The following is a 23,545-nucleotide window of genomic DNA, read 5'->3' on the forward strand; positions in this document are numbered from 1 at the left end:
GGGCACGAGAGCTGAGGAAGTGTTGTTCTAAGTCAGCCATAAAAATATTGGCATACTATGGGGCCATGTGGGTACCCATAGCAGTGCCGCTGATTTGAAGGTATACATTGTCCCCAAATATGAAATAGTTGTGGGTGAGGACAAAGTCACAAAGTTCAGCCACCAGGTTTGCCGTAACATTATCGGGGATACTGTTCCTGATGGCTTGTAGTCCTTCTTTGTGTGGAATGTTGGTGTAGAGGGCTTCTACATCCATAGTGGGTAGGATAGCATTTTCAGGAAGATCACCGATGGGTTGTAGTTTCCTCAGGAAGTCAGTGGTGTCTCGAAGATAGCTGGGAGTGCTGGTAGCACAGGGCCTGAGGAGGGAGTCTACATAGCCAGACAGTCCTGCTGTCAGGGTGCCAGTGCCTGAGATGGTGGGGTGTCCAGGATTTCCAGGTTTATGGATCTTGGGTAGCAGACAGAATACCCCTGCTCAGAGTTCTAGGGGTGTGTCTGTGTGGATTTGCTCTTGAGCTTTTTCAGGAAGTTTCTTGAGCAGTTTCTTTTGGTAACCCTCTCAAAGAAAGTGCGGAACCACGTGATCAACATCCTATACAGCAAACATGGAAAGATTAAGAATGAGCTCTCAAAACTGGATACTCATAAAAAAACAACCTTCCACACAAACTTCCTCGTGGCTGGACTTTACAAAAACTAGACAAGCCATTTACAACACACACTTTGCCAACTCTGTCCACATATCTATTCAGGGGACACCATCATAGGACCTAATCACATCAGCCATACTATCAGAGGCTCGTTCACCTGCACATCTACCAATGTGGTATATGCCACCATGTGCCAGCAATGCCCCCCTGCCATTTACATTGGCCAAACCGGGCAGGCTGTACAGAAAAGAATAAATGGACACAAATCAGACGTCAAGAATTATAACATTCCAAAACCAGTTGGAGAACACTTCAATGTCCCTGGTCACTCGATTAATTTGCAAACTGGACACCGCTAAAATTGTTCTTTTTGTGGATACAGACTAACACAGCTGCTACTCTGAAACCTGGAGACTGGGTGTATCCCCCAGGTGTCAGCTGGGGAGAACCCACCTGCCTTTAACCAAACTGGCCACTGGATGTCACTGTGACTCCAGTTCCACAGGGATCAGCCTGGTTCTGAAAACCAGGCTACTGACTGAAGTGACTTCAGCTCTGTGTCTCTGGAAGAGAGTAATGATCTGTTTCATTTGGAGAGGCTCTTTGCTCTGGATCTTCGAATGAAGGTCACTGCTCAGCAGCCCCATCTCACTTGGTCTGATTCACTGCTGCCTGGAGTTATCATTTACATCTGGGCAAAGTGGATGTAAAAAGCTGCCCACTTGGAATGGCAATGTTTGCCATTCGCTGTGCACAGGTGCGAATGATTGCACAGAGGGCAAAAGGCAGTGGAAAGCAAGCCCACAGTCTGCAGGTCTGCCTAGTAGAATCCAGATCCCCATTGATTGAGTGTGGTAGATAGAGTATTTTACTGAAAAGGGACACAATATTTTTTAAAGGCTGGGATTTTCAAAGCGTTCAAGGCAGGCCACCTCCCTCAGGGCCGAGCCAGAAATCTTACTTACTAAAAAATTCCTGCATGTAGCACTCCAGACTACTACCAGTGAAAGGATTTTAGCAATCTAATTTGCTTTTTGCCATTTATGCTGTTTGTTCCTTTTTAGCATCATGGAGGTTTCAGACTTGCTCCATTTACAAATACCATGTCACACACTTAGACAATGCACAGTTGCCTCTCGTAAACACTTATTAATATTGCAGAGGTTTTCTGCTGCTGTGTGAGCTAGAGGGATTTGGGGTGTGCCCTATGGTTCTGCATGTGCTAGAGGGGCAAGGGAGTGCCGCATGGAGTGTGTCTGTGAGTGAATGGGGCAGGTGTTATAGAATGTTAAAGAAGATTGCCGTACCTCATCACTTGCTTGCTTTTAAAGGTTTCAGAGTGGTAGCCATGTCAATCTGTATCAGCAAAAAGAATGAGGAGTACTTGTGGGTGCCACAAATACTCCCCATTCTTTTTGTTTTTAAAGGTTTGTGTGGATGGGTTTGGTGCTTACCTGCTTTATAAGAAAGCTTTTGTTGGTGGGATTTGACTGGCTGTGGCATTAATCAGTTTCACTTTTGCTCCTAGTCAGTTTAACATTTTGAAGATTGGTGGGGTGAGGGATGGACACTCAGTATCCCAGACAGGCAGGTTTATCATGGAGAGGAAGAGTCTTGCTTTCTGTTCCTGACCTCACCTCTCTGTCTTTTCCTTTCAGTCAGACATTTGTACAGTTTGCCAGGACGGAATCTATCCTAAGGACTGAAATCTTTGAGTATTGTCAGATGCTGGGACGTCCCAAATCCTTCATCCTCTCCTTCCAGGTAATGGAAACAGTCAGGTACAGCCAGTACATTTCATGCGCAGAGCCTCCAGTGCTCAATGTGCTGTAATGTAACTTCTCCACAAATCACAACCTAATACATTTCTGATATGCCTGTTGCCACAGACTATGGTATACAATTACGTTCTGCATTCAAATGGTCCCTAAAGAACTCTGCTATCCTCCATGCCTTGCTTCACCCAGTGTTATTTACAGATAGGTTTTTCTCTTTTCTTCGTCCTCCATCTCCTGTCTAAGCACCATCCTCAGCCTCAGCCGTTGCTGGCTGGGTACATCCTCACCCAGTATAGACAGCTCAGGACAATGTCTCAATTTCTATAACCCAGAGTTGAGGGTGAAAGGTTATTTTCATTCCCTCTGTGTCTGGGAAGTGAATTGGGAGCTCGTGAAAGTGTAGGATGCATTAGTATTGGCAAAGTACACGCAGGCACTGCACCAGCTTCCTCACCCAGTACTACCAGTGCATGTCAATGCCAGCCCTGCTGTGCCCTTATTTCAGTCCTACCCTTACTCTGCAAATGCATCTCTGTCCTCACCTGAAGGGTGCCTTGCTATTCCATTCGTGGGTACTACATACAGCTCTGTTGATGGCCAGCATCATCTAGTCATTAGAATAAGGGACTAGGACTTGCCATTGGCAAGTTGTATGGCTGTGTGCCTCAGTTTCCCCACCCATGTAAAGAGTGTGCTAATTCTCACCTGTGTCGCTGTGGGGTTGTGAGGCTTTGTGTAGTATTTGTAAAGTGGTAATGATGAAAGGAACTATAGAAAGGCAGAGGCCACTGGCCCGAATCCACAAAGGGACTTAGGAACCTACCCCCCAGACTTAGGCACCTAAGGCCCATTTTTAGGCCCTACTGCTGTCCACAAAAGCCCTGCTCAGCAGCTGCTGAACCCGGTGGGTGCCTAAACTTACTCAGGGCCTAAATTTGCACTGTAAAAGTTCTCTAGGTGCCAAAATTTCTGCCTTCTGAGTTTGCCGCCTGACTGTAGGCACCCAGACCCTTGTCTCACATCTAATGCCCAGAGTGATCCATAACCTGGGGGAAGATAGATGTTTGTCCACCTAACGTGTGTGTGGCCTGATCTAGTGGGCATGCCTAAGTCCACACAAAACAGCGAGGGGTGGGACGAGAGCTTCCCTTATAACCTATAATGGTTAGGGTACTCCCCCTGGATGTGGGAGACCACTGGTTCAAGTCCCCCCTCAGCCTGATGAGAAGGGATTTGAACAGGGCTCTGCCACTTTTCAAGTGAGTGCCTGAACCACTGGGCTATAGAGTCATTCTTGCTTTGGCCCAATTAATATTTAATTATTCATGTATTTAATTAAAGTGGCACAACCTCAATAGGAGAGATCGAGGGAAACCTACATCAGACTATCCCATAGGGCAGATCCTTCTACAAATCCCTTCTCCTCATCAGGTAAGGGGGGGGCTTGAACTGGTAGCCTCCCATTTCTGCTCCTTCTTCCCCGCCCTTAGCTATTTTGCATGGAGTTAGGTGTGCCTACCAGATCGGGTCTCACATTTGGCTTGGGTGAAGGAGGGCCTATCTTCCTCCCGTTTGTGGATCACTAGCGGAGATAGACGCCTCCCTGTAACCTGGACATGGGCTCCGAACTCTGTGAGAGGGGCAGGGCTTAGAGCACACCCCTGCTTTGGTGTGCCCCATTGGCTAGCATGCTGGCTTTCATGGATCGCAATCTAAGGTGCCTACTGTTGGGATTCCCACCGAGACCTTTGCTGCTCGGCTTATCCAGAGCACCTCGTCCTCTTCTGGGAGAACACTTCATCCCGTTCTCTGGGACCCCTGAAACTCAGTTCGACTCCAGCTCGTCACTCCGGTTACTTAATTAGGCATGTGACAGCTCTTCATCCACGCTGGCTAAGCCCAGGCGCAGGGAGTTTAGGTACAGGGTGATACCACAATTCCAATTCATGTCACACAGCATATTGTATATACATTTTCCTAGCTATTAACCTCTATATATCTCACATGTAAAGACCACTCGCTTTGCAGAATGTGTAAGGCAGGCATCTCACTTCAGGGTGTTTCTGCCTAGTGTGTTTACTCTAGACATATCCACAGCAGTGAGTGTAGTTAGCGTCTGCTTCCCTTATTTACTATAAACATATTTATAATAGTTGTTTCAGCAGTTACTTGTCTGGGCTTGTCTTGTCTTATCTTGGGCCTCTCCATGGCAGCTAAGCCAGCCCTACTCCTGTGTCTCCCCATTCATTGTATAGGAAGTGTAGGTGCCTAACTCAGGCTTTGTGGATCCCATTGTTGTGCCAGCGATTTTCTAGGCACCTAAAAATTAGGCATTACAACAGCTAAATCCCTTTGGGGATCCAGGCCCATTTACTAGTGTCACTGCTATTTATCACTGTCTGTCCCCCTCTCTCCTGGCCTGTTGCACTTCTTGCCACGTCCAGTCTTAAACACTGCCACCATCATAACTCTGACCTGCCACACCCCCTGCTACTCCAGCCCTGGCTAGTCCAACCTCCCTCTCGACTTACAGCTCTTTACCTGACTCGTGGGCAAGGGGAAGCATTTGGAGTCATGGAGAAAGTGCTGATGCTGCCTATCTGCTGAGAGTGCCTGGCTGCTTTTGTCCCAGGTGATTCACAGCCTTGGGGTCCTGAAGGGTCCATAGGTGCTCAGTCTCCTTTATCATCTAGTGACCCAGGAGGCTGCAGTTCTTCTTTTCTTACACAAAACTGCAAAGAATCACCTTTCAGCTAGACTCACTGCTACGTGCTCTGTGAGGGGCCGCCCTTGAAATCCATCTGGAGGGCTTGAGTCTCTGCTGCCTTTCATGCCTGTGCAGAGGAAGTTCAAAGCAGAACGGTGACGGTTACACACTTTGCACAGATGCGAAGCAGTGAGAGATCAGGCCCTCCCTGGGCTCAGCAGAGCTTCCTCAATGGAGGGTCTTTTGAATTCATTCCCCTTCACAGATCATCAGAGCATGAGTCTAGCAAGTTTCAGGGCAGAGTGCCACATGTATTTATCTGCTTTAGTTTTTCCTAGCTTTTCCTTCTCTAATAGCCAGGCGTAACTGATGTACTTTTAACATTGTGCATAAGCACCCAGCTGCTGCAGCCTCAAGTGCTGCACAAATCAGGTGAATAAATAAATATTTCTGGCTAGGGTCCTCCCGCTGGCACATCTTTACCCTGACTTCAAAACCAGCCTCGCTGCAATTCCAGCCACGAGCCCGAGGTGAGCCGAGCCAGCTAGCTTGCTGCAATGGATGGTGGGTTTTTTGATATGGACAAACGCCCCTTACAGATCATAATGAGCCCTTCAGCCTCACTGCACCTAAGACATGGCCAGCTGAGCCTGTCTCTATTTTGTGCCTTTCTAAGCGGATGTATTAACGCGGAATTCTGAGATATGGCATGGTGCTGCAATAGGGCTGGGCTGTTCCCTCCTTGACTCCAAGTTGGTATTTCATTGTCTAGGCACCGAGAGGCCCCCACTAGGCTGGGTGCAGCAAAGAGGCATAGGGAGAGAGAGTCTGTGCCCCAAAGAGCCAACAGTCTAAATAGAGAAGACCGGCAAGGGGAAACAGGCACAGAGAGGGAAGTTACTCAAGGTCACAAAGCAGAGCCAAGACTAGACTCTAGGTCTCCTGATTTGCAGTGCTGTGTGCTACCCACTGGACCATGCTGCCTCTGAGTCAGACACCTCCATCAAGGCTGTACAGGGACCTCACCTTCTGAGCAGCTGGGCTGCTCCTTCCTTCCTTTTCTTCTCCTCACCTAGACAGTCATTTTTCTCGTTCCTTTTCCAAGGTGTATAAACTCCTTTACGCTGGACGCCTGGCAGACTACGGTCTCACCTCCCAGGCCTTGCATTACTGCGAAGGGATTGGCACAGCTCTGCTAGACCAGACCCAGGCCAGCCATCCGGTGCTGTTAGAACAGGTTATCAAGGTGCGTCTCTCGTAACCAGTCCTTGTTTGCTTTGGCTGTGGGTGGGGGTTAGCTGAAGTGTTTAATGGGTGAAATCCTGGCCCTGTTGGTAGTTTTGCCCTTGATTTACCTGAGGCAGGATTTCAGGAATGCTGTCAAGTTGCCTAGGCCTGTATTTTACTTACAATCAACCTTCTGCTGCAAGGAAATTTCTCTGAGCTGCTGGAGCTCCCAAGAGCTCAGCACTTCTGAAAATCAGCCCTGAACATCTATTTGCTGGCGTATGACAACTAAGATCAACCCAGTACATACGTGAGTCCTTTGGGATACAATAGGCTGTGCTGTCTGGCTGCCTCTGGTGATTTTTCCGTAGCAGCTGCCTAAATGAGAGATGTGCTGGCCCTACCCATGGTGCTGAAACAACTATGCAAGAGCCAAGTCTAATATCAAATAAAGGGGAGTGGAGGGGGAAGGGGCATCATGTGCCAACTAGGAAAGAACACAAAATTGCAGAAGAAGGAAATCTCACTTTGAAGCTTCTACAAAGTTAAAAATGGTGGAGACTTATGAAGTTAAAATCTATTTTAAAAATGGTTCTTGATATTTCCTCTTGAATGTATCATTCTGGGATAACATTTGCATGGTATATTGCAAACTCAGGTGTTATAACTGATTCCGAGGATGTCTGTGTGTGTCCATAGGCAGCAACTTAGCTATTCACTTTTAGAACTGGTCTGACTTGCATTAGAAGGAATATTCCACAAGAAATCATAATCTCACAACAGCTACAGGATTTGGGGTGTGTTATTGAAGTTGTCAGAGCTGGGTATTCTTGTTGTTATTTTATGGTAAGATGTTGTAATTTTCACATCTATTTTAGCAATTAAAGTATGCAGAAGTCTTTATTTTAAACCAGAAAATGTCCTATTTTGTCATGTTTGGGATGGCGTTGGAAAAACAAGCCAACCCCTTTGTCCCAAAAAACCAGAAGAATAAGCAGCAGCACCTGGATCTTACATAGGGCTTTTCATCAGTAGAGCTCAAAGCACTTGACAAAGGAGGACAGTATCCTTGTACCCATTTCCCAGATGGGTGGGACTGAAGCACAGAGCAGGGAAGTAATGTGCTCAAGCCAGTGCCAGGGCTAGAATTCAAGTCTTTGGCATGCCAGTTCAGTGCTCAATCAACTAGACTACATTGCCTCCCTGTTTGTGGATGAAGCTCCAGTGATACAGGTTACTGCACCGATCCCTTTAGTAGGCAGCTGTCTCTTGAACCATTTGGCTCTATAACACTGACAGTGACACCTGCCCTTTCTGCAGCACCACCTTGTCATTGTCCTGGACCCATTCATAGTTTATCTGATTAATCTTTCTCTGAGTTCTATTTCCTCCTAAAGCTCCATAGTGTAGAGCCCAGGGAACAATACACTCAAAACCTAATTCACCTGAAATGAAGCAAAAGAAATATTTCCTGGTCATTGCCACAATATAGATTAAAGAGAGAAAAAAAGAATACTTAGATAATACACACCTGAGCCAGGTGCTGTGACAATCCCTGTCACCCTATCCCTAAAGTTGGAGTTACATAATGTTGTAGCGCTTACCTGGATCCACCTGTTGTGGAAACCTATTTACTCTAACAGCCTCTCAGATGGGCAGTTCTGCTGGGAATAACACTTCTCCTGTGAGAACAGGCTTTCAGATGAAAAACCAGCACAGTCATAGCACCTCTCTTGTCTTTGATGTTGCAGACTGTGTTACGAATTATGATCCACATTAGTGTTTGATTAAGACTTCCCTTCCTTTGAAGCCAGGGACGATTTACAACTAGGTGTTGGTTCATTAATACTGGATCAAAGCACCTATTAGCTTTTGGATTAAGCATCCTCCCATTTAGGAATAATCACACTTCTAATTTCGTCTCTCTTGGTATTGGTTTAGAATGAACCCATGTCTGTATCTGACAAGATCTGACCCTGCCCACCTGGACAAACAACTTCTCCTATATGGTTCCATTTGCTCATGCATGAGGAATCTCTCCTCATTCACTCTCCTGTTAATTATTGTCTCTAGTTGCAGGCTGTGGGTGTCTGTCTTGTCTGTAAGCTCTTTGGGGCAGGGCATGTGTTTTACTCTATGTTCGTCTGTTTTACTGCACAATCTCCATTATCATCATCATTAATAATAACCCTTAACTAATGTCCTTGGCTAGTAACCCCTGGCCAATTAGCTGTCACTTGATCAAAGACAATGGTGTTACACTAGCTAGTGGTGAATTAGTCCGTCTCTTTGTCTGGCTAAAGGCTGTCTCTGTCACCTTCTATGGAGCAGACGTCACGCGTGTCAGTTACAGAGTCATGCTAAGAGTTCAGCCAGGTTTCTAACAGCTTAGTGGAGCAGTGGTGGGGTCCAGCAGGTAGGGGTCTGGCCAGTGAGTCAGGAGGCTCAGGTTCTAGGCCTAGTTCTGCCCCTGACTTGCTGTATCTCCTTAGGCAGGTCTCTTCACTGCTATATCAATAGTGTGATTTTTCCCCCCTGCCTTTGGCAAGTGCTTAGGGAGCTGAGCACCCTGTTACCACGTGTGCTGTCTGACAGTCAGAACGAATGGTAAAAATCATAAAGCCCAAATACAACACGGAGGAGAAAACTGGGCAAGTTCCTTCTGACCTGACATGTACTTTCTGTGCCTGAAAAGGCTGATGGGTATGGGTGTGTGCTACACATCCTGGCATATCTTTGGTACCCTAAAGAGAGAGAACTAAGTGACCCTGATTTTGCCCTTCTGGAGTTCTTGCAGTGCTTTTCAAACAGGAGTGAAATCAGGCTCTGATTGTACCGATACACAGCGAGAGATTTGCTCAGGTCACGCAGTGAGTCAGTGGCAGAGACAGAGATGGAAGCCATGAAGCCTGACTCCCAGACTCATGTTCTAGCCACTGCAAACACTCCTGCCACCTCCCACAGGAATTATGTGGCTAGCACCCAGGAATGGAAGCCAGGAAATCTGGGATCTCTTCCTGGTCCTGCTGATGGATAACTGTGCATAGGCACCGACTCTGTGGGTGCTCCAGCCCTGGAGCACCCATGGGGAAAAATTAGTGGGTGCTCTGCACCCGCCGGCAGCCAAGCTCCCCTCACCCCCTGCCCCAACTCCTCCTCTTCCCCTGAGTGTGCAGTGTCCCCACTCCTTCGCCTGCCTCCCAGCTGTTTGGCAGTGTTAACAAGCTCCAGGAGGGAGGAGGAGGGGTGGAACGTGGTGTGCTCAGGGGAGGAGGCAGGGAAGAGGCAGGGCTGGGGTGGGGATTTGGGGAAGGAGTTGGAATATTGGCAGGGAGGGGGCAGAGTTGGGGTGGGGACTTTAGGGAAGGGGTTGGAATGGGGGTGGGGAAGGGGTGGGAAGAGGCAGAGCAGGGGCTGGGCCTCATGGAAGGGGTGGAGTGGGGATGGGGTCGAGGCAGAGGCAGGGTCGAGCACCTATGTGAAAGAGGGAAGTCGGCACCTATGTAACTGTGGACCCTTGTGGGAGTCACGCTGATCTCTTTGTGTTTCAGTTTGCCCACTTGGAAAATGAGGATAATGGTCCTGACCTAGCTCACAGGGGTGGTGTTTGTAAAGTGCTTTGAGATCCTCTGAGGGAAGGTTAGGGAAGGTACAGCACCTAGCCCAACAGTTCTGGGCCCTCTGGATGTTACTGCAATAGAAATAATAAAGGTCCTATATAAATGCTGAGCATTATTCTTATGTATTTATTATGAGGAAATGCTGCACTCATTGAGTTAACAGCTTTTCCCTGGTCCATGTGCCTAGCAGCTCATTAATTGCTATGACTGTCAATCTGTGCTCTCTGCATCTGAGAGGTTAACAAGTTAGAGCATCTGTTCCCCACCGCCTTCTCCCCCACCACTGCACAGCTTGCAGAGCAGCTGAAGCTCTCTGACCCATTGCTACTGGAAAGACCTGAGCAGGAACAGAACCTGGAACCCGACTGGCTCGTCCAGCTCCGAGCCCGAGGCCAGCAATGGGAGGTGAGAATGATGGGATTTGGAGTGGCTCTTTCCATCATGTTTCATGATTGCCAATCCTCTGGGGGTGGGCAAAACAGGATGTGCTGTGCGACCAGTCCCTATGGTGTGGTCAGTCTGCAGGTGCATCCTTCCCCTGCATAGTAAGTCCTAGATACGTGTTTAGAAAGGCACTAAGGTCCCAAGGGGGTTTCTTACCTGGGTTCTGGAAGGCTTCTTCCTTCCCCTTCTTTCTTGGAAAGCACACTGTTGATACTGTGCAGAGCTCGTGATGGCTAGCATCACAGGCCCTCTCCTGTTGGACCGTAAGGTCTCCGTGGAAGTGGGAGGGAACGTATCGCCCAGAACTCATAGCAGTCTCCGGGCTAGGCACTAGAGAGTCAAAGAGCCTCTTGCTGGGTCATTTTCAGGAAAGTGATTAGAAGATGAGAAGGTTGTTGTGCAAAGAGTTCCTCTTTGTGTGTGAGGATGTTGCAGGTGGTTTCATCTCCATATGCTTAGAGACACATCTTTCTCTCCAGTCCCTGTACCCTGTGTATACGCTCCGCGCGGTTTAATTTCCCATGAACATGTTCCCTTAAAATGTAGTGTCTGTCTCCATGTTTTGTCTCTTTTTCCCCTCCCTGTGGCTCCCCATCCTGTCCCTTCCAAAAAGGACAATGGTCATATCTTGATCTCATCTACCATGGTGGAAATTAGCAGTAACTCCACTAAAGTGAATCAGGTTTAATAGCTGTATTCTGAACAGCTCCAGCCTTCCCAAAGAGGGAGTCGTTAACCGTGTCCTTGCGCCTGGTTCACCCTCTGGACTGTAGGATCCAAGTGATAGCTGTTGAATTGAGTGGAGTTGTTCACTTGCCATAGCAAGAGAACAGAGCCCCAGGATTCAGTGCGCCTCCTTGCTCTCCCTCTCCTTGGGATGAATGAGAAGCAGGTCTGGGGTGGGTGGCGTGGTGAATGTATCTCCAACGTGGTCTCTGGAGCTGACTGGAAGCTGGAGAATGGAAGGAGCAGAAACAAGGCAGAGATCGCTATCCATGATGTGGCTGTGATTCACCAGGAGCCCGCGTGGCTTTCACTCTGGTGACAATTATGTCTTGATTACCGGTGCCTTGGAGACAATTCTTCTGGGCATCCCACTTTCTAGTTTTCCCTTTATTTTGTAACATTCACTTTTCAAATCCTTTCAGAAGGAAGGAGACCTCCCCAACTTCACATCCGCTCAGCCAGAGCTCTCCAGAGCCAGCGGCTCCACAGCAGGTAACGAAAGGAATGAACACGTTGGCCCAGATCCTCATATATATTTAGGCACCTAAATACCAAAGGAAGTTAGGTGTTTACATACCTTAGAGGATCTGGGCCGCTCTGGGTAGAGATAGAGGGGTTCTCCAGATGTGGAGCATGCCCAGATATATGGGAGACCAGTTGGAACAGACTGGAAACTGCCTCCTTGACCCTCTGCGTCGCTCTCCCAGGATAGCAAAGACTCTGAGTCTTGCTGGGCATCTCTCCCACACACTCTCGAAGTGGACTGTGCATTGCCACCTCCCCACAAAGGGTGTTGGGTGGGGGGCCTCAGTCGAGCTCCAGGAGTGTGATCCTGTCTATACTTGGCCAGGGATCTACAGGGTTGGGTCTTGGTGCCCTGTGGATCAGTGACTTTGATGGCATTGCTCAGCCCTGGCCTGCTGCACCTCCCCATGGAGCTGAGGGAGGGTGGAGATTAACAGCGGCAGCTGGGAAGTTGTGGAGCTTTTGGTGAGTTTTGTTCCCTTCCCAGTGTGTAGGTAGGAGGGGAACAGGAGGCCATGGGACCCTCAGAATTTCTGAAGTCTTCCTCTTCTACTCACCCCTCTCAGTTGGCTCTGCCTCCGTCATGGCCCCATTCTAAGGGGTTCTTGCACCCGGAGGCATATTGCCCCTCCTGTCTTTCACCACCACCCTCTCCCCACCAAGGAGGTAAAAGCTCTTCTGTGTTGGTTGACCTGTACCAATGCCCCACGCCTTAACCGCTCTTATTCCTGTGGGGTCTTTTCTTGATGTCCATGTACAATGACACCGAAGGGAATTCTGTTACCCTGAGTCATTCAAAAAAACTGTAAATATCCTGAGTAAATTCCTGGGATCTGTTTTCCAGACAGAGATCTCCGTCATGAGTTTGCACAAAACCCAGGCTACCAGCACAATCTAGAGCACCAGCTGTATAACCCCCCTGCTCCTGAGAGGACAGGCCCGTACCAGCCAGGTCTACAGGAGAACATGTCCTTCCCACCTGGTGCATATTCCAGGGTGGAGGGGTCAGAGCAGACCATAGCTTCTGTGCCACCTGATGCCATGCAAGAGAATCGGCCCACAGAGGTCAGCTTTGGGGCAAACCTCTCGCTAGGAGGAATTTCAAATGACCATTCCCCACAGGTCTACCAGCCACCAGGTAAGCTTGCCTGAGCTGTGCTGCAGGCCATCTGTGATGATTCTTGGGAGGAGGGTTGGGAAAATGTGTTTTGGGCAGGGGGAGAGCAGGACACATACATACTGGACACTTCAGATGAGAGATGGAACTGGAGTGTTCGGCTCCTGAACTTTGGGAAGTTCAGGCACAGATCTCAGCGCTGGGGTTTCTCTCCATTCCAGGGAATAGGTGGGCTGGAGGTGGGTCTAAACCACCACTTTGTTCTGACTGGTTTTTCTATGAAGGCTCCCGCACATGCCTGTGGCGGTGGGTTTTCTTTCTGGAAGCATGGCATGTCGGCAGAGAGTTCCCATGTTTCCTCTCTGCTGAGACATTTATCTGCATGAATGATGCTCACGAACGGCCTTTGCTTCACCTCGGTCCCATTTTAATAGGATTCCCGCTCTAGCATTAGGGCAAACATGGTTTGCATTTTAACCTGGTGCCTCCTGCGCACAGAGCATTTCACCCTGGATTTGCTGTCTTGGGACTGTGTCTTATCCAGCAGAGAGAAGACCAATGCTCCAAGGGTACGTCTACACATGGAGCTGTGGGGGTGATTCCCAGCTCCAGGATACATCCCCGTGCTAGTTTGGCTCGAGCTAGCACACTGAAAGTAGAGCATAGCCAGGGCAGTGGGAGAGGCAGGAGGGGCTAGCCACCCCAAGTATGTACTTGGCCAAGACACTAGCTCATGCTCAGGGTGGTGAGCCTCTTCTGCTCCTCCTGCTGTCCTGGCTACACACTATTTTTAGCATGTGCTGTAGATGTACCTGAAGTGTCTGCAGCTCCTAGTGCAGAGGTGGGCAAACTATGGCCCGTGGGCCACATCCAGCCTGTGGGACCCTCCTGCCTGACCCCTGAGCTCCTAGCCTGGGAGGCTACCCCCGGCCCCTCCCCTGCTATTCCCCCTCCCCTGCAGCCTCAGCTCACTGCGCTGCCAGTGCAATGCTCTGGGCGGTGGGGCTGCGTGCTCTTGCCAGGCAGCACAGCTGCAGAGCCACAGCCTGACCCGGTTCTCTGTGCTGTGGCGTGGTCAGGGAGCGTGGGTGTAGATGGGGTTGGAGCGGTCAGAGGGCGGGGAACAGGGAGGGTTGAATGGGGGCAAGGGTTGGGGGGGCAGTCAGGAAGGAGGCGTGGGTTTGATGGGACAGCGGGGGGCAGTCAGGGGCAGGGATTCCGGGGCAGCCAGGGAGAAGGGGTGGTTGGATGGGGCAGGAGTCCTGGGGCACAGTCAGGAAGGAGTGGGGGGGTTGGGTGGGGTGGTGGGGGGCAGTCAGGGACGGGGGGTCCAGGTGTGGTCAGGGGACATGGAAGGGTGGATGGGGCAGGGGTCCCGGGGGGGCATCAGGGGACAGGGAATGGGGGGATTGGATGGGGCAGGAATCCTGGGGGGGCCATCATGGGGTGAGAAGCGGGGGGGGGGTCGGATAGGGGGCAGGGGCCGGGCCACGCCTGGCTGTTTGGGGAGGCACAGCCTAACCGGCCCTCCATACAGTTTCAGAACCCCGAAGTGGCCCTCAGGCCAAAAAGTTTGCCCACCCTTGTGCTAGTGTGTAGTGTTGAGGTTGAGCAGGAAGCTGAAGCTCTGAGAGGCCTCACTTCTATGCTGCACAGTAGATGGAGGGATGCATGCAGGTTAGACAGGGTGACATTTTGCCCTCCCTGACACCTGCCCAATCTCGTTGCCTTCATTCCTGGGTTGAGCAAGTCCTCTCCCTGCTCGGCACAAGTGCCAACAGTCCAAGGCCGATCTCGAGCTGGCATTTTGGGGCCACCAGGAAAAGGCGCCTGACCCTGTGCATTGGGGTTGCCAAGGGGGATTGTGACAGAGTACAACAGACTGTCACAAGGGTGGTTGTGCTAGTGCCGGAGGAGGGGACCAGCACCTAGCCCTGCCAATGCTCAGGGAAGAATAAACAGGAGGAGAAGCAGATTTTGGTGCCCAGCTGCAATGGACTCTGGTCGTACCTCTGGCTTCGCACAGAGAGTGACTGTGTGTGCCTAGATTGATTGGGCCTGTTCCTCCAATGGCAGCATCTCACTGTTAAGCAGCCAGTTGGGTCGGTGCCATGATACCACACCAATGATTGCATTAAAATTGCCCCCGCTGGACAAGACAGGAGTTTCACGTAAGGAGCATGCGCCCCCCCAGGCTGAATCCTGAGTTGCGTCATTCTCTCTGCTCTTTAGGGAGTGCTGTGAGGCTTCAAGGACACTCCCGGCCCTTTGGGGTTCAGAAGAACGTTCTGGAACAGCAGGTGAGAACAGGGGGAGCCAGGTGCCACGATGCACAGGATGTGGTCAGACAAACCCTGTTCTCCTCCCTGCCACCCAAGTGTGACCCCTCCCCAACCTCGCCGCCCCAGCTGCCCACTAGCACTCACCCCATGGGCCTATTGGCCCATGCTATCTACTGCCTCTTGCTGCCACCCCTTCCCTGAACCTAGCTTCAGCTGCCAACACGGCCTTCCTCCCCCAGCTGTGCCATGGCTCTGGCACCGTAACCCTCCTCAAACCCTGGGGCTGAGGTACTTCCCAGCCATCAACCCGTAGGAGATAGCTTGTTTCCACAGGGGTAGTGCTGCACACTGGGTTCAACCCCTTGCTTTGGTCACCCGTCAGATGAGATTGGTGCTCTCAGTCTGATCCCTAATGTTTCTTTCACCCATGGTGTTAATTGGAACTGAAGAGCACGGCCCAAATTCTCTCCCTGTGTCTTGGGCTGCTCATGTGAGGCAAAGTGCTGGCTTCTGCCTCTCACCAGCCAGCTGAGAATTCCTCTAGTGCAGGGGAGACGATGGAAAATATCCCTGTACCCCAGATCCTTGGTGTAGGGGGCATGCTGTGGAGGTGGGGCAGTATATGCCTGTGCGACACCAGTTCATGACTGGCATATGCTTCCATAGGGACCTCAGCCAGCTGGCATGAGACAGAGCAGCCCCTAAGCTCCTCCAACTTAAGTTGATAGGCTGGGGCTGCTGTAGATGCACCATGAGAATCAGGGAGGCATAAACTCCCTGACAGAATCCTCTCTCCTGCTCTGAGATCTGCTTGGCTCAGGAGAGAATCTGGCCTCAGACCTTTCTGCAGGGCCTGGAATAAAAGGGATTGTAAAGGAGGCTGTGTCCTGGTGGGATGAATGCTGCCACCTCTTGGAATGGCTGACGGGTAGTTCTTTACAGCTCCACCCGCCCAGTTTCCCTTGCCCCTCTCTAATGGCACTGATGCCCTTTATCTCTGGTACCAGAGTGTGTTGAATGCCAGGGGCCGAACCGTCTCAGAGAGCTCCACCATCTCCATGGAGGAGGACGCCTTGCGACCCCCAGAAGGCACAGGAGAGGGAGTTGCCGTAGAGCGGCCATCGACGGAAGGGGCCGAGCGAGAAGAGGCAAAGGTGAGGGAGGGTACTGTGCTGCTTTCAAAGCCATGCCCCCAGCCTGATTCCCCACTTACATCAGCAGGGCTGCAAGAAGGTTACTCCTGATCTGCACCTCAGGGACAGCAGAATCAGGCCTCATGTGCCCTCTCATTTGGAGGCAACACCAACTTCTCACTCACCTCCTGGCCAGCCTTTCGCTGCCCGTATGGCTGGGAGTGCTGCAGTCAGTGCACCCAGGTAGAACGGGCTCCCCCCGGTCCCTGCTGTCTCCAGGCTGATATGCTGACCCCTGCTCTTCTGTCCCCTCCAGCAATGGGGTGAGGGTGGTTCTGAGGTCCTCAGCCCTGCTCTCTGTCCTTGCCGCACAGTGATGTAAGGATGGGTTTCCTCTCCTCTCCCATCACAGCAGTGAGAAAGGGCTGGGTTGCCCTGAACGCTGTCTTTCAACCAAGAAAGCTGCGGGGGTTGGGAGGGGGTGAGGCTGCATTCCACAATGACCTTCCCTCTCCACCCACCGCCTCTAAGTTTTCATGTGGTGGTGTCTTTAATATATTGCTGTTATTTAAATGACTCCAGCCCCAATAAGAACCTGTGTTTCCCAGGGCTCAGGGTTTGGCTGGTTCAGCTGGTTTCGATCAAAGCCCTTGAAGGAGGTGACACCTTCCAGAGATGTGTCCGGCCCTGCCCCAGTCTCTGCTGCACTGGGGTCCCAGGTAACAAGAGTTTGCACGCTGCCTGCACTATTGCTCCCCATCACCTCCCTGACTCTCCCTTTCATGATCAAGTTCGCTTTTGCCAGTGTCCTCCCGCTTCTGGTGTAACCTCCCTGGCCCTCACACCATGCACACCTCCATGCCAAGGCTGAATGGCCCAGAGCTCATTGTTGGGCAGAGGTAGTCCTGTGACCCTTGCTGTGGCAGGAGACTAAGCCCTTGGTGCATGCATGTTCTCAGGCAGCTAACTGGTGCCAAACACCCTGTAAAGGGAACCATGGTGCATGGAGACACCCCAGTGGACAGACGGCCCAGAGGATAGTTAACACTGGGTACAGTTAAGTGAACAGGAACGACTGGTGAAATCCTGACCCTATTGAAGCCAATAGGAGTTTTGCCATTGACTTCAACGGAGCTAGGATTTCACCCCTTATCTTTATCTTCATCCATCCTTCACTAGTTTGTCTCTCCATCTCAAGGGCACCACTCCGCTGTCCCCACTGCCAAGGTTTTCACTACAACCATGTGTTCTTTACATGCCACTGTACTTGGGGATTTATTATCAGTGGGACAGAAACTGACAACTTGAGGTCTCCGTCCTGAAGCAAATTCTCATTACTAATAATTGTATATTTATAAAGTAACTTTGATCCAGAAGGCTCTCCAAGAGCTCTGCAAACTCCGTGGGGGTCAGTTGGCCTCTGCTGAAGGGAAAAGCAGCAGCTGATAGCAGCAAATGGCAACACTTCCACAGTTTTTAGTAGCTGAAGTGAAGAATAAATTCCCCCGTTGGAATTGCAGGAGAAATGGTAGGCAGGTAGAGTGCCATTCCTCCAGATCCTGGCCACATTTTCCCATGGATGTGTATGCATATATACATGTACCCGCCTCTGACATTGGCCAGTACCAGATGGTTCAGAAGATGCAAGAAACCATGCAGCAGGAAGATGTGGGGTGACCTGCCCCTGTGAAAGTCTCAGCCTCATCTCAGAAGTTAGAGATAAGTTTAAACCCTGAAGCATGAGGTTTTAGCTCCCTCCCAATATTCTTTTTGTGACCTCTCTTTAAATAACCACGGGGCATCAGGAACTCATTGTTACTTCCCATCCCATAGATGGCACCTTCTGCCCCATATCACCCCCTAGCACCACACTGGGGCGTTGGTTCCATTCTAATGCAGAGAGAAGTGTGCTGTTTATTGAGCTATCTCCAGCAGACTGGGCTCCACCCTGCTTAGCTTATGAGCGCTGACAGGATCACAGGGCATCGAGGGCAAGATGATGTGGCTAAAATGATGAGCAGTGGGGTTAACCTGTCCCTGTAGCAGCTGCCCTGCAGTTTGAGATAGGGCTGATGTGGTCACCTGCCTAGCCTTGTGTCTGAACTCCCTGGGTTTTGTATGATCAAGGAGTCTTTTGGCTTGGCGGTGCTTCCTGGGATGTAGTGAAGCAGAGCATAATGAATCTGCTCTAGGAACAAGCTGGTCTCTGGGGGTTGAGCACAGAGCTGCTCTTGCTTTCTTCTCTGAGAAGGTTTCTTCCCTCAGAATTGGTGTATGTTTTTCTTTCAGCAGGAGAAGGATGCACCAGCCCCACTTCCCTCTCCCCCTCCTCCAGCCACTGGAGCAAGCTCTTCAACATCTCACCCTCCTCGCCTGCTTCCGGCTTCCCCCAGCCCTCTCTCCAGAAGCTCAGGTAAATACAGGAGAGGCCATGAGTGCTGTCCTTTTTTGGAAGCAGGCCCATGTTGTTGCTAAGGTTGTTTTGGTCACACAATCCTGGAATGAACCAAACGTTTAGAAATCTCTTTCTTGTTTCCACAGCTATGAATGAAGCTAAAGGCTTGCAGGACCCCGATGGCAGGGAATCAGCAGTCCTTCCCAGGGCTGGAGGCCAGGTGAGGGACGAGGGCAGGCTCTGTGAGTGTGGGGTCATTCTTGTTCTGTTTCTTGTTTTGGTGGGAGGATCTTTAGTGTGCGGGAGGGAACAGGAAGGGGGAAGATAGGTCAGATGGCTCCTTTGTTTGTGTTTTGCTGTGGCAGAGAAAACAGAGACCATCTTCTGCCAGCCCTGTCCATCTCCCCCACCCTGTGACCTAGGATGTTCCTTTGGCTTCTCCAAACCCCAAAGCAGGGACCAGCTGTTATTTTCCCTCTGTTTCCTCTTTCAGGATGACTCACGTGGCCCTCTCTCTGGTCCTGGTGGTCTCCTTCTTGCCCCTAGTAGAGGGCAGGTCCCACTCTTCAATCCTGCTCAGGTTCCTCAGGTACGGAGGCTCCTCCTGGCTTATAACCACACAGGGCACCTTGGCTAGTGGGCCCGCCACACAGGGGCTCCCTGACTTAGGAGGGATGCCGGGATCCTCACGAAGGTAAAGTCAGACCCATCCAGTCTCTGATGGGAGAGGCATGGATGCTCCCTTTTGTCTGTCTCCCAGCCGGCAGAGAGAGAGCACAGCTGATGCGTCCAGAGATGTGGGAGAGATGTCCTTGTAGCCCTCTCAGTTGCAGACTTAGGGCCAGCTTCTCTGCTATTGTTGAGATCCACCGTGCATAGTGGAGGTGGGTGGAGTCATCAGGGAGCTGGTTACGGTCCCCTGATTCTCTGCTCGGCCTCAGCCTTGGTGTGGATTAGAGAAGGGACCATTTGGCACCTGAAGGCAGGTGTTTTGGCTGTGCCTTCTCCTTGTCTGCTGTGGGGAATGGTGGAGCAGGAGCACATTCTTCTCAATTGACTAATTTCCAGAGAGCCTAGTCCAGAGAACCTAGGGGGTGCTGCAGACCAAGACTAAGTGTGTGTCTACATTGCAAAAAATACCCTGTGGCAGCAAGTCTCAGGGCCCAGGTCAGCTGACTTGGACTCGCGCTATGGGACTAAAAATAGCAGTGTAGACATTTGGGCTCGGGCTGGAGCCCGGGCTCTGAAACCCAGCTCGGAGCCTAGGCTCCAGCCCGAGCCCGAATGTCTACACTGCTATTTTTAGCCCTATGAGCCCAAGTCAGTTGACCTGGGTTACTGAGGTATGGTGAGAATGCTGTGAGGCCAAGGGACACCCAGTGCTGGAGTAGGAAGGGGCAGCAGGCCAGGAGCTGCCTGTGGGGTCAGGGCTGGAATAGCATGCTGGGTTTGAACTGTGTTGGCAGAGCTCCCTGGGGAAAGCTTGCAGAGACCCTGCCGGCACTACGATGGTCCTGTCAGTGCTGCCCATCCCTCACACTCATGAGCATTCGCTCCAGACAAACAGAACTGGGCCGGCCCCAACCTGTGTCTGACTCGCTGACTGGAGAAGCTCTTATCTTGCCTGCCAGAATATTGTGGGTTCCTTCCATTTTTGGTCAGCCCCACAACTAGCCTGTTACTTAGAGTATTTCTATCCTTCACAGCTCTCCACTGCTGCCTCCTTTGGACTTGGCCAACCTAAGCGGCTCTCACAGCGGCGCTACCCAGCCCAGCCATGACAAGGAAACCCTGGCCTGTCTACCAAGTTTCCTGTGGAGCAGAGGCTGCAAGAGTCCTTGCCATGGGGACAGAAACAGACTATTCATTTGTACTCAGCCCCTGCCCTTTTCCTCTTTCCCCTTGGAATGTTGCCAGTACACCTCCCCTTGCAAAGGGCATCAATGTTAAGGCTGGGGAGAGGTGGATTCGCTCCTTTCTGAGACTGGGTATCCATCATTTGGCCAAGTGTCCAGTCAGCGATGATTGGCTAGTGGAAGGAGGTTTCAGGGATGTTCCTGTAAGGGGAAAGGTATATCGAGGCTGGATTTCAGAAGAAACAGCCTATCAGTGACGTCTCCTAGTCTGGGGAATTCTCTCCCAAGGACCATGCTGGAGTCCTCATCTCTTCACTCACTGGAGTCTGGAATGGCCAAAGCACTGTTGTATATATTGCAGGGAACAATCCCGCAGTGGCCAGGGGTGGGACCCAGGGAATGGCTCTAAACTGCAGATCTCTTCCATCAGACATGTGATAGCAATGGTAACATGAGCAAATGTGTGGCCATTTGACTGGCTGCCATGCAGGGCATCAGGTGCAGATTGCATGTTTGCTCCCAGGCTGGGGAGAGCCAGGAGTTCTGTGAAGACAGTACATACAGCTCTGGGTGGGAGCAAGCTCATGGCATTTAAATGCCTCCTCAGGCCAACTGGAGGGGTAAGGTTAATTGTCTCTGGAGGGAGCAGCATCCAGCCAAAAAGGGCCATCGATCATAACAAAGCCAGTGGAGACTGAGAGTGCATTCTCCCCACAAAACATCTGCCATGGGAATGGTTCAGGGGTAGCCAGAGACTGCAGTGCCTTCACATTTGTATAAGATTCCTGACGATAAAGGACATATTTGTATGGTCTCTAATAGCACCTACGCTGCCTTTGTATTTAATGTTTTTGAAAATAAAGTCAAAATACGTTTACTGCCCTGCTCCCTGGTCTTCTACATGTTAGGCAAACTCAACATGGATCAAACCTATGCTATCACTTAGGCCTCTGATATTAACCTCTGGAGGGGATGAACCTGAATTAAGTGGCTGGTTGTCATGGAAACCTGTTTTAAAGAATCAAAATATTGTGGTCCAAATTCCTCATTGATGAAACTCCATTGACTTCAGTGAAGTTATCCCCAGGATGAATTTGGCCCAATATCTATTTTTATACAGTCTCTGTCGCTCTGTGCAGAGAGCTGTGGGCCCATGCGTTTGGATAATGTTTGGAATTTCCTGGCCCTCCTGTCAAGAGATACAACTCAGCTGTTATTTAACAGCAACCACCTAAAAACCCTACACTTTGCACTAGTGACCCTGCAATGACCTGGCTAGTGCTGTGGGATATTGCTTTATAAGGACCTCTCAGTGAAAGCAAGGCACCGAAACCATTTAGCATGTGTCACTGTAAAGACATGCTGTCCCAATGACGGTGAGCATACCATGGATTAGCTCTGTTTCCCAACTGTGCTTTGTGACCCCCAGGTGCAGAGAGGGGTGGACGGGAGCACAGAGGGGGCTCAGGAAGCATGGGGGAAGTCACACAAAACATGTACAAACTCTCAATTCCCTGCCAAACCCGCCTCCCCATGTATTGAAAATGATAGAAAGGGGAGAGCCATCTCTTTGGTTATTCTTCATACTGTGCTTAGACATACACTTACAGTTAGGTGTGTGAATCACATCATTAACTTCAGTGGGCCTAGTCTGGCTTAGTTAAGCAGGTGTGTAAGTCTTGTAGGATCAGCTTCTTAGACTGTATGTTCTTTAGAGTGGAGGACTTGTCTTCACGTAGGTTTGTACAGCAACTGGGACCCAGAGTCTGATTGGCCCACTACCTACTACTGCAGTCAAAACAATTAACAATTACCCATGTGTAGCATGGCGTGGGACTCACCCCTGCGGCACCTCCTGCTGGTTGTCCTTGGGAATTAGCTCTTTGACCCAGGAGCGCCCTCTGTAGGCCAGTGATCCACTTGCTGTTGGCCCCCCATGTCCCTTCCAGGACCCCGGTGCCCTTATCTCAGGGTTCTGCCTCCTACATTACCCCACAGTCTTACTGAGTTTCCCCACCCCAGGGGAATCCCCATGTCGGCTCAGTCGTGGCTACTGCCAGTCTCTGTTTAGCCCCCACGCCCTGGGGTGGACTGCGGTCTATCAGCCAATCATCACCCCAACAAGGGGTTTGGACTGGCTGTCTTTACCCACCCTCCGGCTGCGCCCCTGCAAGCCCAATCCCTAGGAGGCCTAGAACTAGGCCCTGCAGCCTAGTGAGTTGCTGGCCTAGGGCTTCCCAGCTCCTAAGGCCTTTCCCCAGCCCTGCCTCCCTCTAGGTCCCCTGGGTGAGTGCCCCAGCAGCCAGGCCTGTCTCCCTCTGGCTTCCCTGGCCTTATAAGGCCAGTTGCTTAGTTTGGGGGAATGGCCCCAGCTGCAGCCACTTCCCCCAATCAGCCGGGGTTTTACTCCCTTGCCCAGTCCCAGGCCTCTGTAGAGCTTTTTCAACCCCTTCTGGGCTGGAGCGGGTGTTCACCCCGCTACACCATGCAATTAAAAATAACAACCCAAATAATTATTTGTTCCTTTCAGGCCACTATAGCAAAGTTTTTAAATGTGAACACATTGTCAGTTAAAAGAGGTTTGCTATTCCAAGGTCCTGTGGTCTAGGTGCTCCTTGACAATTCCTCAATACACAGCTATAGTGCTGTACCCTGAGCTCTGCAGCTAGTGGTTCAGTGTAAACTAGTGCAAAGTGACTGTCCCTGGAAGTTATTAGGCCTTCTGCCAATAAAAGTGTATTAGGATGATAACAATTGTCATCTAGGCCGGTATCCTGTGCTGGACAGTTCCCAGTACCAAATAGTTCTGAAAAAGATGCAAGAAAGGCCACAGTAAATAATTCTTGAAGGACCTACCTGTTGGAGAAGTTCCTTCCCCCAAGGGCTGAATTCTGCTCTGAAGCATGAGGGTTTCTATTTCTTTATCCTAGTGAATGTAAATGTGGATTTCTGATTATCCCTATAAGCCTCCAATCCCTGCTTGAGTCCTGCTAATGGTATCCTGTGGCAATGAGTCCCACAGGCTAATGATGTTGTGTATATAATAAAATTGTGTTTCCTGTGGCCTTGCATGAAGAGTAGT

At 50.6% G+C, this 23,545-nt stretch overlaps 1 protein-coding gene across 3 annotated transcripts in view; it reads left to right on the top strand.

Moving 5' to 3' along the window:
- Positions 1–21,340, top strand: part of LOC123375976 (protein transport protein Sec16B-like) — a 40,271-nt gene extending 18,931 nt beyond the window's left edge. For all 3 annotated transcript variants that reach the window (XM_045027511.1, XM_045027510.1, XM_045027512.1), the window contains 12 exons: positions 2,312–2,417; positions 6,244–6,384; positions 10,277–10,390; positions 11,578–11,647; positions 12,525–12,818; positions 15,030–15,097; positions 16,087–16,233; positions 16,821–16,931; positions 18,502–18,625; positions 18,754–18,827; positions 19,101–19,196; positions 20,314–21,340. In XM_045027511.1, coding sequence (XP_044883446.1) covers positions 2,312–2,417; positions 6,244–6,384; positions 10,277–10,390; positions 11,578–11,647; positions 12,525–12,818; positions 15,030–15,097; positions 16,087–16,233; positions 16,821–16,931; positions 18,502–18,625; positions 18,754–18,827; positions 19,101–19,196; positions 20,314–20,388 — 1,420 coding nt within the window. In that variant the 3' untranslated portion in view covers positions 20,389–21,340. The remainder of the gene's footprint in view (positions 1–2,311; positions 2,418–6,243; positions 6,385–10,276; positions 10,391–11,577; positions 11,648–12,524; positions 12,819–15,029; positions 15,098–16,086; positions 16,234–16,820; positions 16,932–18,501; positions 18,626–18,753; positions 18,828–19,100; positions 19,197–20,313) is intronic.
- The last annotated feature ends 2,205 nt before the right edge of the window (positions 21,341–23,545 follow it).

Source organism: Mauremys mutica, chromosome 8 (assembly GCF_020497125.1).
Source record: "Mauremys mutica isolate MM-2020 ecotype Southern chromosome 8, ASM2049712v1, whole genome shotgun sequence".
NCBI lineage: Eukaryota > Metazoa > Chordata > Testudines > Geoemydidae > Mauremys > Mauremys mutica.